The 13,458-nt window shown below is 35.5% G+C and overlaps 1 protein-coding gene, 1 long non-coding RNA gene and 1 pseudogene across 2 annotated transcripts; 1 reads left to right on the top strand and 2 right to left on the bottom strand.

Annotated features, from left to right (window-relative positions):
• Positions 1-2,576: 2,576 nt before the first annotated feature.
• LOC107957588 (uncharacterized) lies at positions 2,577-3,462 on the bottom strand. The gene is made up of 2 exons (XR_005914088.1): positions 2,973-3,462; positions 2,577-2,814 (listed from the first exon to the last, which is right to left on the bottom strand). It is a non-coding gene; the product is annotated as an uncharacterized lncRNA (long non-coding RNA).
• Positions 3,463-3,986: 524 nt separating this feature from the next.
• On the top strand, positions 3,987-8,004 carry LOC107902574 (probable LRR receptor-like serine/threonine-protein kinase At4g36180). The gene has a single exon (XM_016828732.2). The coding sequence runs from the start codon at positions 4,445-4,447 to the stop codon at positions 7,868-7,870; it is 3,426 nt and encodes a 1,141-aa protein (XP_016684221.2). The 5' UTR covers positions 3,987-4,444; the 3' UTR covers positions 7,871-8,004.
• A 1,526-nt stretch (positions 8,005-9,530) lies between these two features.
• Positions 9,531-11,727, bottom strand: LOC107902575 (probable 1-acylglycerol-3-phosphate O-acyltransferase; annotated as a pseudogene).
• Positions 11,728-13,458: the final 1,731 nt, after the last annotated feature.

Genomic DNA, 13,458 nt, shown 5'->3' with positions numbered 1-13,458 from the left:
AGAGATCCATGTGATCCACCTCTCTTCCCTGGGAATTGAACTTTGTGTGATTTTTTAGTACAATAATTTACACGCTTCCGACCCTATTGGAACAACAATTTCTATTGCGAAAAGTAATCACATTCGATTACTAAATCATTAGAATCAATTGATGCCTAATCTAGAGTTCATAGGCATTCCTATAGTATCCACAAAAGCAGGGGTGGTGTGAATCAAACTTAAGAAAACAATATAAGGCGTCCATTGCATGATTTTTATATAGCAAACGAAATGATGTGAAGAGGAGAGCGCAGGTGGTTTGTAATGATAAGCCCCATAAACGCCGCTCAACCAAATCATTACTACTACAACCTTATAAATTATAAGCACTTTGATGGAGTAAACAAATCATTTCCTCATGCCTTTTTATTATTACACCTTTTAATCACCAAATCATCACTACCCACTTGCCATCTTTACATCACTCCTAATATTCTCATCCTTTTCACTATAAAATTTCAATCCATATTATATATTATCAAAGCAACAATCGCCTGCTTGTGACACCATAACCTTTTCTTCTTTTCATTGCTTTTATATCCTCTTAGTTCTTTATACAGATTAATAGCTCTATTAGTACTTGATTTTTTAACTAGAATTTCATCATTATACAGTAAAATAAATTTGATCATTATGCTTGGTTTCATACTTAATTTTTTAACTAGAATTTAAATTATTTTTTCTTTTAATGAAAATAAAAGTATTTAAATGAGATATTAAGATATTCGTTATATATAATTAGACCTATCAACCACACGAGTTAAGTTAACTTTGAGTCAAGTTAATCTAGATCGATTCAATTTAAGTTTAAAAAATTTTCTCAACATTTTAAGTTCAAATAATGTTTACTCAAGCTTACAAGTTGGGTTTTTTTTAGGATGGGACATTTCAAGTTTGGATAATTTTGAGCTTTATCATTTAGGTTTGACACACAAATTTAAGTTATTTCAAGTTAAAATTAATTTGAATTTCAATGTTTTTTGCTCAAGATTTTCGAATTGGAATTAAACGGATCCAAGCCTTTTTAACTTTTTATGAGCAAATCAAGTTATATCAATCTAATTAATGGATAAGTACACGTGAATTGCCATGTGAGTTACCATGTTCAAAATTTTAATGTGGAATTAAGGTACATGTGGAATTAAGCGGATCCAAGCCTTTAACTTTTTGAATTAGTTGAATTCCATCTATTAATAACCCAAGGATTTGAAAAATTATAAAATTATTCAAAAAAATAAAAATTCAAGAAAATTAACATAAGGTATACGTGGATTTCCATGTGAGCTATCATGCTCAAAATCTTAATGTTTTAGTCAATATTTTCGTTAAAAAATAATACGAAATTTGACTCTTTTTAAATTGTTGATGACCAAATTCAGCTCAAAAAAATAAGGGACAAATTGATAAGGATGTAAGTGTAAAGAATTAAATTTATCGTTATGCCTGAATTAAATTGCAAATAATTTTATATTCTAATACAATCATATGTTAAACATAACATAATTAATAAATGTACTTTTTTGAAGTTACAAGTAGTCACATTGCAATTACAAATAGTAGATCCGAATAACTATAATTAGAATTAATCATTATAAATGACAATCAATCTGATAACCTAAGCATATCGATATCAAAATAAATCTATATAAGATCTAAATACCGTAAGACATGACTAATAACCCACACATAATTTACACGAGACTTAAATACGAGATAAGTTCTTAACCTTAAAATTGTCTATTAAACTAAGAACTCATTTGTTGCAAGTTTATTATTTTTAAAAAATATTATAAACAATAATTATATTTTAATTTTGTCTTCTCTTTTAATTTTTGTAACTATTTAAAATTTATAATTATATATATTAACTTTAACAATGATAATATATAACTAAATTAAATATACATTTAAAATACTTAATTCTAATGGAAATTAAATATAACTTTTTTTATAAAATCAAATTATCATAATTGAAATAAGAAAATGAATAAACAAAATATATAATTGCGATTTTTTTTTTCTCCTAGCATTCAATTGTGTTAAGGCTTGAGAGTGCATTAATTTGGGTTGCATCTAGTGAGACACAGTATTAAAACAATTAGAGCAAAACCAACTGACCTGATCTAACCCCTCGTGAGCACAACAGTCCGGTTAAATGATTCTCTCCTTTTGGCCCAATTTAAACGGCGTCGTTTCTGTCAGTCCTCCTGTCTCCGCTTAACCGCGCTCCCCCTCTGAATCTCTGCCATCCTTTCATTTCCAAAAACTCTTTCAGTTTTTTTGTACTTTCCATTTCTTCTCTATGGAAATAACGGCTACTATTATTCTTCTCTCCCTTACCTTCTTCATCTCCAACGTCGTCGTACCATCTTCTTACGCTCAACAACACAGTGCCGTTACTCTAGCGGAGATCCATGCGCTTAAAAGTACAATAAAAATATATGATACAATCAGTTAAATCAGAAATTCCCATTAACCAGTAGCCAGATATAAGATACAATCTACAACTCAACAGCCAATATGTATACGATAAAAAGTTGGAAGAAAAGAATGTTTTATTGACCAAAAAGAATGTTACAGAACAAAGGAATCTCGTGATTATGTATTATACAAAAAAGTGTGGGTGAAGAAATTACAATACTTTATTCTAAGCTGATTCCAAGCCTTAAGGCAAGGGTTGAGTATCAGGGTTAGGTGAGAGAAATCTCCTACATGCACAGATGACACGGCCGAATGGAATCCCTCTGTGTTTTCAAGGAACACGAAATGTCCACCCTGTATATGACAGAAATGCAGCCAAGATAAGGAGTCTGACAGGAAGATATAGCCATTTGGGTTCTAACTTACTCCATTTAAGGTTCCAATATAAAAGCTTTACATGGAAAAATGCACAATGTCTGTTGACTTCTTATGTATGGCAGAAGTGAACAAACCTTAGTAGTGTCTTGGGCTCCTTGATAGTTCACCCAATCTTCAGTCCCGTATATAAATGTTGTTGGCACTTTCCATTCAGATGCATTATTCAGAGAAAAAAAAGATAGAAAAAAGAAATGAAACTTAGTAGTGTCTTCTAAAAACCTGAACTCATCTCTTGTTGCTAGATACAAGCTAGTCGTTCATATTATATGGCTCTTAAATTAGTCAGCATCAAATTTTGAAAAGTGTGTTCCCCTAGTTTTGATTAGATGCCATGCACTTATGAATGAACCGCTTATATCATAATCCTCTGCTAGCAATGAAGGTATGCCTATTCACTGGCATTTTACACCAGAGTGAAGCTTTGAGAACATTACAAGGGCATTATTCTCTTTTTATTTTATTTTATTTTTTTCTCATATAATTGATGCATAGATGAATTCATGGTTGTTAACGATACCTGCTTCTTTATTGCGGATCTACAGAAATGTACCAAGAGCAACAAGAGAGAACCAACCTCTTTACCTTCCCCCATTTGAGATTTTCCTTCATTCTTTCTTTTTTTTTTTAAAAAAAAAATTATTTCGCACCCAAACTCCAACGATGTCATTTGTGATCATTATATTGTTCTATTTTTTATTGCATTATATGTTAAAAGTTCTTTTTTTTAGCCAAACTATTCCATCTATGCTATATGCGAGTTATGTTTAAATATATAAACATAAAATGTAGTATTAGTTTTGACTCGACGGCACCGTTTAAGGAGCTTTACCTTGTACGGAAAGAAGAAGGTCGTTCCCACCAAAAAGTAAAACATATAACCTGTAAAAGACACGTGAAGATAATGAAGGGAATGGTAAAAATAGTCGTTAAGTATATAATTGAAACCCTAAACTATAAAATTTTAAATTATTTTTTTAAATAATAAAGATATAATCTATTAAAATAATAAAATTATTTTTTTTAATATCATAAAAATTATAATTTAATTAAAAAATTTTCTAGTTTCCATCGTGGCCCACTCTTCTTAATGTCACTTTCTCTTTGTGAATGAAATAAATTACTACTGCGTGCAAAATAATAGATATGACACGAAAAGTTGTATGGTTTCGAGTTTCCGGGTCCCACCGTATCAGCCTCAACTTTTTAATTTCTGCCAAAGGAAAATAGTTACAGATAAAATAACGGAAATAACAACAGAGTACAGTGGCCTTACGTGTCTCGTGACTTCGGACAAGGTTCAACACTCCTAAACCCCCCACATTCAATCCCATCATGATACTGAACCAACTCCAAACAGTTTTCCAGTTTTCCTTCGCCCATTTTTGTTGAATAAAAATTAAATACAATAAAAATATATGATACAATCAGTTAAATCAGAAATTCCCATTAACCAGTAGCCAGATATAAGATACAATCTACAACTCAACAGCCAATATGTATACGATAAAAACTCTTTCAGTTTTTTTGTACTTTCCATTTCTTCTCTATGGAAATAACGGCTACTATTATTCTTCTATCCCTTACCTTCTTCATCTCCAACGTCGTCGTACCATCTTCTTACGCTCAACAACACAGTGCCGTTACTCTAGCGGAGATCCGTGCGCTTACGTCCTTTAAACGCAGTGTTTTCCAAGACCCACTTGGTGCTCTCGACGGCTGGGATGCGCTCACGCCATCAGCTCCCTGCGACTGGCGTGGCATTGTTTGTTACAACAACCGAGTCCGCGAGCTCAATTTGCCTCGCCTCCAACTCGGTGGCCAACTCAGTGATCAATTATCCAACTTACGTGAGCTCCGCAAATTAAACCTCCATTCTAACAACTTCAACGGCGCCATCCCTAACGCTCTTGCCCAATGCGCTCTCTTACGCGCTGTTTACTTGCACTACAACTCACTCTCCGGCAACCTCCCGCCTTCCATTTTTAACCTCACCAATTTACAAGTCCTCAATGTAGCTCATAATTATCTAACCGGAAAAATCGCCTCCGATTTCCATTGGTCCCTCCGGTACCTCGATTTATCCTCAAACGATTTCTCCGGGGAACTACCGTCGAATTTCTCGGCACAGTCTCAGCTCCAACTTATCAACTTCTCATACAACTGGTTTTCCGGTGGCATTCCGGCGAGTATAGGCAAGCTCCAAGAACTACAGTACCTTTGGCTTGACTCGAACCAGTTGTATGGTACATTACCGTCGGCTATAGCGAACTGCTCTTCGCTGGTACATTTAAGCGCAGAAGATAATAAGCTTAAAGGACTTGTTCCGGGAAGTATCGGTGCGGTTCCGAATCTTCAAGTGCTAGCATTATCGCATAACAGACTTTCCGGTGCTGTTCCCGAAAGCATTTTCTGTAAATCGTCGGGGAATTTTACGCCGTCGTTGAGGATCCTGCAGTTTGCATTTAATGAATTCACGGAATTCGTTAAGCCGCAAAATAACCAAAGTTGCGTTGCAGTTTTGGAGGTTTTGGACCTTCACGAGAATAAAATCCACGGTGTTTTTCCCTCTTGGTTGACCACTTTGACCACGTTGAGAATATTGGATATTTCTAGAAACTTCTTCACTGGTTTATTACCAGTTGAAATAGGCAACCTTTTTAAGTTAGAAGATCTTAGAGTGGCGAACAACTCGTTGACCGGTTCGGTTCCCACTCAGCTCCTACAGTGTGGCTCGTTAAAGGTCGTCGATTTTGAAGGAAACCGATTTTCCGGGCAAATGCCGATTTTTTTCAGTCAAATGAAGAGCTTGAAAAGTCTATCGTTGGGGAGAAATCTATTTTCTGGGTCAATCCCGTACGGGTTTGGGAACATTTCGGGGCTTGAAACGTTGAATTTGAGCGGAAATAATTTCACCGGAAAGGTCCCCGAAGATATAATGCGGTTGAGTAATTTAACTACTTTAAACCTCAGCAATAACAAATTTTCTGGAGAAATTCCTGTTGGTTTGGGGGATTTATTGAGTTTGGTGGTTTTAAATTTAAGTTCCTGTGGATTTACCGGTGCGATTCCAGGGAGTATTAGGAATATGATGAAATTAGCTTCTCTTGATTTTAGCAAGCAGCAGATTTCTGGAGAGCTGCCAATTGAGCTTTTCGGGTTACCAAGTTTGCAGGTTGTTGCTTTTCAAGAAAACAGGTTGTCTGGTGATGTTCCTGAAGGTTTCACCAACTTGGTTGATTTGCAGTACTTGAATCTCAGTTCTAATGGATTCACTGGTCGGATTCCGAGTAGCTATGGTTTATTGCAGTCATTGGTTGTGCTTTCGGTCAGCTTTAATCGAGTTTCAGGTATGGTTCCCTTGGAGCTTGATACTTGTTCTGATCTTGAAGTACTTCAGCTTCGTTCGAATCGTTTGAGTGGCAATATCCCAGGTGATCTCTCTCGATTATCTCATTTGAAAGAGCTTGATTTGGGTTTGAATCATTTAGATGGTGAAATCCCAGATGAAATCTCCAGATTTTCATCTATTACTACTCTTTTCCTGGATGGAAATCACCTGTCAGGGAACATACCAGAATTATTGTCAAAACTATCCAATCTAACATCTTTGAATCTTTCATCAAATAACTTGAGTGGATCCATCCCATCAAGCCTTTCAAACATGATTAGCTTGAAGCACCTGAATTTGTCAAGAAACTGTCTTGAAGGTGAGATCCCGAGTGCACTCGGTTCTCGTTTCGATGATCCTTCCGTGTTTTCGATGAACAGAGAACTATGTGGTAAGCCATTGAAGAAAGAATGTGCAAATGTGAGAAACAGAAAACGTAGGAAGCTGATTCTATTAATTGTTATAGCTGCTGGTGGAGCTTTCTTTGTTGCAGTGTTCTGTTGTGGATATATTTACGGCCTTTTACGCTGGCGCAAGAGGCTCAGAGAATGGGGAAATGGGGAGAAGAAAAGAAGTCCAGCCAGTGCGAGTTCGGTAGCAGATAGGGATCGTGGGGGCGGCGAAAATGGAGGTCCGAAATTAGTTATGTTTAATAACAAGATAACGCTGGCAGAGACATTAGAAGCAACAAGGCAATTCGATGAGGAAAATGTCATGAGCAGAGGAAGATATGGACTTGTGTTCAAGGCGACCTATCAAGACGGAACAGTCCTATCAATCCGTCGCCTTGTTGATGGATCCATCGATGAATGTACATTTCGAAAAGAAGCCGAATTGCTTGGCAAGGTAAAGCATCGAAACATAACGGTTCTACGAGGCTATTATGCCGGACCACCAGACTTAAGGCTCCTTGTTTATGACTACATGCCTAATGGAAACCTAGGCACCCTCCTCCAAGAGGCAAATCACCAAGATGGACATATGTTGAATTGGCCAATGCGTCATCTCATCGCACTTGGTATTGCTCGCGGCCTAGCGATTTTGCACTCCTTATCAATAGTTCATGGTGATATCAAACCCCAAAACGTACTCTTCGATGCCGATTTTGAAGCTCATTTGTCCGAATTCGGACTCGAGAAGCTGACAATAGCCACCCCGGCAGAGGCTTCATCATCATCAACCCCAGTTGGTTCACTAGGCTACATGGCACCTGAAGCTTCATTAACAGGACAACCATCCAAAGAAGCCGACGTGTACAGTTTTGGCATCGTAGTTTTAGAAATCCTGACAGGAAGAAAACCGGTAATGTTCACACAAGATGAAGACATAGTGAAATGGGTGAAGAAGCAACTACAAAAGGGGCAAATTTCGGAGTTGTTGGAACCAGGGTTGGTTGAGTTAGACCCTGAATCATCAGAGTGGGAAGAATTCTTGTTAGGTGTCAAAGTTGGACTCCTTTGCACTGCAACAGATCCATTTGATAGACCATCAATGGCAGATATCGTTTTCATGTTAGAAGGATGTAGGGTTGGACTTAAAATTCCTTCTTCAGCTGATCCAACCTCTTTACCTTCCCCCATTTGAGACTTTCCTTCCTTCTTTCCTTTTTAAAAAAAAAAAAATTTATTTCGCACCCAAACTCCAACGATGTCATTTGTGATCATTATATTGTTCTATTTTTTATTGCATTATATGTTAAAAGTTATTTCTTTTAGCCGAACTATTCCATTATGTTTAAATATATAAACATAAAATGTAGTATTAGCTTTGACTCAACGGCACCGTTTAAGGAGTTTTACCTTGTACGGAATGAAGAAGGTCGTTCCCACCAAAAAGTAAAACATATAACCGGTAAAAGACACGTGAAGATAATGAAAGGGAATGGTAGAAATAGTCGTTAAGTATTTCATTAAAACCCTAAACTATAAAATTTTAAATTATTTTTTTAAATAATAAAGATATAATCTATTAAAATAATAAAATTACTTTTTTTTAATATCATAAAAATTATAATTTAATAAAAAAATTTTCTAGTTTCCATCGTGGCCCACTCTTCTTAATGTCACTTTCTCTTTGTGAATGAAATAAATTACTACTGCGTGCAAAATAATAGATATGACACGAAAAGTTGTATGGTTTCGAGTTTCCGGGTCCCACCGTATCAGCCTCAACTTTTTAATTTCTGCCAAAGGAAAATAGTTACAGATAAAATAATGGAAATAACAACAGAGTACAGTGGCCTTACGTGTCTCGTGACTTCGGACAAGGTTCAACACTCCTAAACCCCCCCACATTCAATCCCATCATGATACTGAACCAACTCCAAACAGTTTTCCAGTTTTCCTTCGCCCATTTTTGTTGAATAAAAATTAAATACAATAAAAATATATGATACAATCAGTTAAATCAGAAATTCCCATTAACCAGTAGCCAGATATAAGATACAATCTACAACTCAACAGCCAATATGTATACGATAAAAAGTTGGAAGAAAAGAATGTTTTATTGACCAAAAAGAATGTTACAGAACAAAGGAATCTCGTGATTATGTATTATACAAAAAAGTGTGGGTGAAGAAATTACAATACTTTATTCTAAGCTGATTCCAAGCCTTAAGGCAAGGGTTGAGTATCAGGGTTAAGTGAGAGAAATCTCCTACATGCACATATGACACGGCCGAATGGAATCCCTCTGTGTTTTCAAGGAACACGAAATGTCCACCCTGCATATGACAGAAATGCAGCCAAGATAAGGAGTCTGACAGGAAGATATAGCCATTTGGGTTCTAACTTACTCCATTTAAGGTTCCAATATAAAAGCTTTACATGGAAAAATGCACAACGTCTGTTGACTTCTTATGTATGGCAGAAGTGAACAAACCTTAGTAGTGTCTTGGGCTCCTTGATAGTTCACCCAATCTTCAGTCCCGTATATATGAAACTTAGTAGTGTCTTCTAAAAACCTGAACTCACCTCTTGTTGCTAGATACAAGCTAGTCGTTCATATTATATGGCTCTTAAATTAGTCAGCATCAAATTTTGAAAAGTGTATTCTCCTAGTTTTGATTAGATGCCATGCACTTATGAATGAACCGCTTATATCATAATCCTCTGCTAGCAATGAAGGTATGCCTATTCACTGGCATTTTACACCAGAATGAAGCTTTGAGAACATTACAAGGGCATTACTCTCTTTTTATTTTATTTTATTTTATTCTCATATAATTGATGCATAGATAAATTCATGGTTGTTAACGATACCTGCTTCTTTATTGTGGATCTACAGGAATGTACCAAGAGCAACAAGAGAGATACATATTTTGCATTCTAGAGTATGTTTTTAAGTCAATGTGAGGATATTGCAGAAATAGTATTTTCAAAGGTCTATACAGAAATCAATATAAATACGCATGTATTAGCCAATGCAATGGACCCAATAAATATCAAGCAGTGTAACCAAGCCTTTTTAGAAGAGGCACCCGAGGTAATGCTCCAAAAGAGAATATATGTTTTAAGCACAGCTCTCCACTTGCTTTGGCAGCGGAAATATGGTATGCATAATCTTCAACCATGAAGAAGAGGGAAAAAGCAGTTGTTAGATATCTCTATTATTTACTTATACATAAGCTATACACAAACTTAAAAATCTAATCTAACCTGTCAGAAGTTTATTCTGCTCCTCTGCCAGTACAAAATCAGCTGAATCTTTAGAATTAAACCTAGTAGCCGTATACTTGTGTACAATCTTTGGACCCCAGGGACCTAAACCTCTGCATACAGAATCATCCAGAAAACACAGAGCAATCAATCAAACTATTTCATTCCAAAAGCAATCAATGAAACTAAATACAAAATCAAACAAATCAAATTGGGGTAGGAGGACTTTGACAGCAATATAAACAGAGGAGACCCACAAAATTATTCCAACAACAGTTTAAGGTAGAAGCAATAACCAAATAGGAGCAGATGGAGAGATAAGATTTTAGTTCTCAATAGCAACAGGTTACCACCTTTTTCCTAACAGTGAACAAACTTACTAGATGCATTTAGAGAATAGTTCTCTAATGATATAATTTTGGCAGACCAGTCCAGAGCAATGTGTAATAGCTGACCTTGATTTCTGGTTCTAGGCTTAGAAAATTGGACAAGATAAACAAATCTTACAATCTTCTGAGGAGTAAAATTAGACTCCCACAAACGATTCAAAATTGCCCCTTTCCATGTCTCTCTTAAGCGGGTTAGCCACTCAATACTGCTATCTGGTTCTGATGAAAATCCAGCAGGTCCCACTAAAATTAAGTGCTGAACGTGCTCAGGGTGCTACAGAGTACAGAATAAAGGTAAGGCTGTAGAACCAAAAAATGTGGTATCAACTTGTTCCGTTGAAACATTTAACAAGTAAAAGCAGTCACCTTGAGAGCATATTTAGAAGCAATATATCCTCCAAAAGAATGTCCAAGTATAATAAGGTTACTGAGATTTTTCACTCTACGCCGTTCCTCAAAAGAATCAACAAACCATGCCTCAGTTTCTGCATCATTAACACGGAAACAACGAGAAAAATGTATGCAATTGCTTTAGGAACTTCTAGTAAATGAAGGGATTCTTAATTCCTCTCACTAACCTTCAGTGCTTTTGCATGTAAGTTAGGCCTGCTCGGTCCACCCCAACTGGAAAGAAAGGTGAAAAAAGACTAAGAAACTATAATGGAATTGTGATATCAAGCTCAAAATACAGGATGCATGGCATTAGCTGCTTTTTAACAAACACATCATAAGGATTTTGTTTAGTAAACCATAAATGAACCTGAGAACTGATCGAATCGAAGTTACCACTAGTGCAGTTTAGCTTTAAGACAAAAGGAGCTTACTGCTTGCCCAAGCTGATCAATGGCAATGACCTGGAAATGTTCGGCGAGATAATCAAAGCTCTTAAAAAAGAAACCCTGAGAAGCAGCATATCCATGTATCAAAACAAGTGTTGGGGCGCCTTTTTTGCTATCAAATGTAACTTAATTTACGAACCTCGGCGAGTTGCTCGAAGAACGAAACCACCTAATTTTAGAACAGATGGACCTGAACCTATATTCACATGTTCTTGCACGTATGAAGTCCTGAAATTTTCAACAGCTCATTCGATCGAATTCCTATCCAATTTTCCCACCAAAATTAATAAAATAGAATCCACTTACATAAACCCAATTGTAATCCAAATGAAAAGGAACAAAAGGAAAAAAAAAAAAAAGGTGATTGAAACATGAGAATTGAGGTAACGTGAAATCAAAGGTTCCAGCTTTTTGAAGGTAAACTTGTAGAATTCAAAAATTAAATGATAAGCAAACAAAATCGAAGAATTACATACTTGACGAGGGAGAGAAGGCGTTTCTCGGAGGCGAGGATGTGGTCGATAGATGTCGGAATCCAACGGAGAACGGACGGCCATAAGGATCTGCGTCTGGATACAGTCGTTGTTGATTTAGAGGATGGGCATTTGGCAATGCTAATTTGTTCGGCCATTTTTATTGAAATAAAGGTGGATCAGATCAACGAAAAATAAAGCGATGTATGGTTTTTTCTTGGTTCAGAGATGAAAAAACTCTTGCATTATTTTTCGTCTTTAAATTCGGGAGCTTTTTGATTTCGTATAGGATTCATTGCTCGGAAACGAAGTGGCGCTGAATCTTCATTTTTAGTCAATTTGAAATGAAATGGAAAATACTATATTTACTATATAAATAATTGGATAAACTACACCCAAGGTCATTAAACTATTAGTAGGTTTACCTTTTGGTCACTCAACTTCAAAAAATTATAAAATGGTCATTGAACTATTTGAAAGTTTTTATTTAAGTCACAGGACTTTTTTTTTAAAGCCCGACTAGTGAGCATTAAACAGCGATTCGACGATCGATACAGTAGATTAGTACCCATCGACAAGTAGAAGAAGATATATTAGATCCAAGTCGATCTAATGGCCAGTATCGAAGATCGAATGAGAAAGCTATTTGGATTTTAGTTCATAGATTTGTGATGATAACAAATGTTTCATAAATAAATGAATTGTAAAAGAGAAAGGGAATTAGAGCTTCTGATTAGTGCATGTGACGTGAACAGAGAAGATCGTACAACAATAATTTTAACAGCCTAATGACTTCGATGAAAACTTTCAAATAGTTTAGTGAGCATTTTATAACTTTGTTGAAATTGAGAGACCAATATGTAAACTTACTACTAGTTTAGTGACCTTGGGCATAGTTTACCCTAAATAATTTTAAACTTATAAGAGTTAATTGCACCAAACATCCTAAACTAGTACCATCATTTTAAATTGGTCCTTAAACTTTAAATCATTCTAATTACACCTCAAACTATTGATGTTATATCAATTAGGTCCTTCCATTACGAAAATCACTAATTTAACAATTAAATGACACATCAAATCTTATCTGACATGAATTAAGATGAAAATTTTTAAGAAAAACTGAATATTGTAAAATGGATGTTTTAAAAATATTAGTTTTAAGGTTTTCTATAAATCCCCTCACTCGAGTTCGTATGATAAATCGAGCAAAGGATGTTATATTTATGAACTAAGAGCACTAAACTTGAACATCATCTAATTCACTTCATTTTAACCAAATTAAGCTCATTTTAAAGTGGTTCAAATCATTTCCAAGCTATCGTCAAATTTTGGTTGCAATCATGGCACATTCAGGAACCTTTTGGAGCAAACTAGACCAAATTAGGTGGTCTGTCGAAACAATTGCTTCAGACCACCTAATTTGGTTTATTTTGCTCCGAAAGGGTCCTAAATGCGCTCCGATTGCAACCAAACTTTGATGATAGTTTGGAAATGACACGAGCCACTCCAAAATGAGCTTAATTTGGTTAAAATGAAGTGAACTTATTGGAATTAATTCTGTAAATATGTATGGTAGTTTTTGTAAATATCTATTTTCTTTTAATTAGGAGATTAGATGCTAAAGTTTAGGAGATAATATTTTGGTTTCTATCTTTGTATTTTACCGTGTATATATGTTCTTGATTTTGGGAGGAATAAAACACAGAGAAAATTCCCACAATTCTTTTTATTTTTTCAGAACTAGATGATGTTCAAGTTTAGTGCTCTTAGTTCATGTATATAGCATCATTTGCTCGAGTTATCATATGAACT

The sequence above is a fragment of the Gossypium hirsutum genome, chromosome D05 (genome assembly GCF_007990345.1).
Source record: "Gossypium hirsutum isolate 1008001.06 chromosome D05, Gossypium_hirsutum_v2.1, whole genome shotgun sequence".
NCBI lineage: Eukaryota > Viridiplantae > Streptophyta > Magnoliopsida > Malvales > Malvaceae > Gossypium > Gossypium hirsutum.
The sequence above is the reverse complement of the archived record's forward strand: the minus strand, read 5'-3'. Positions and strand labels throughout refer to the sequence as shown.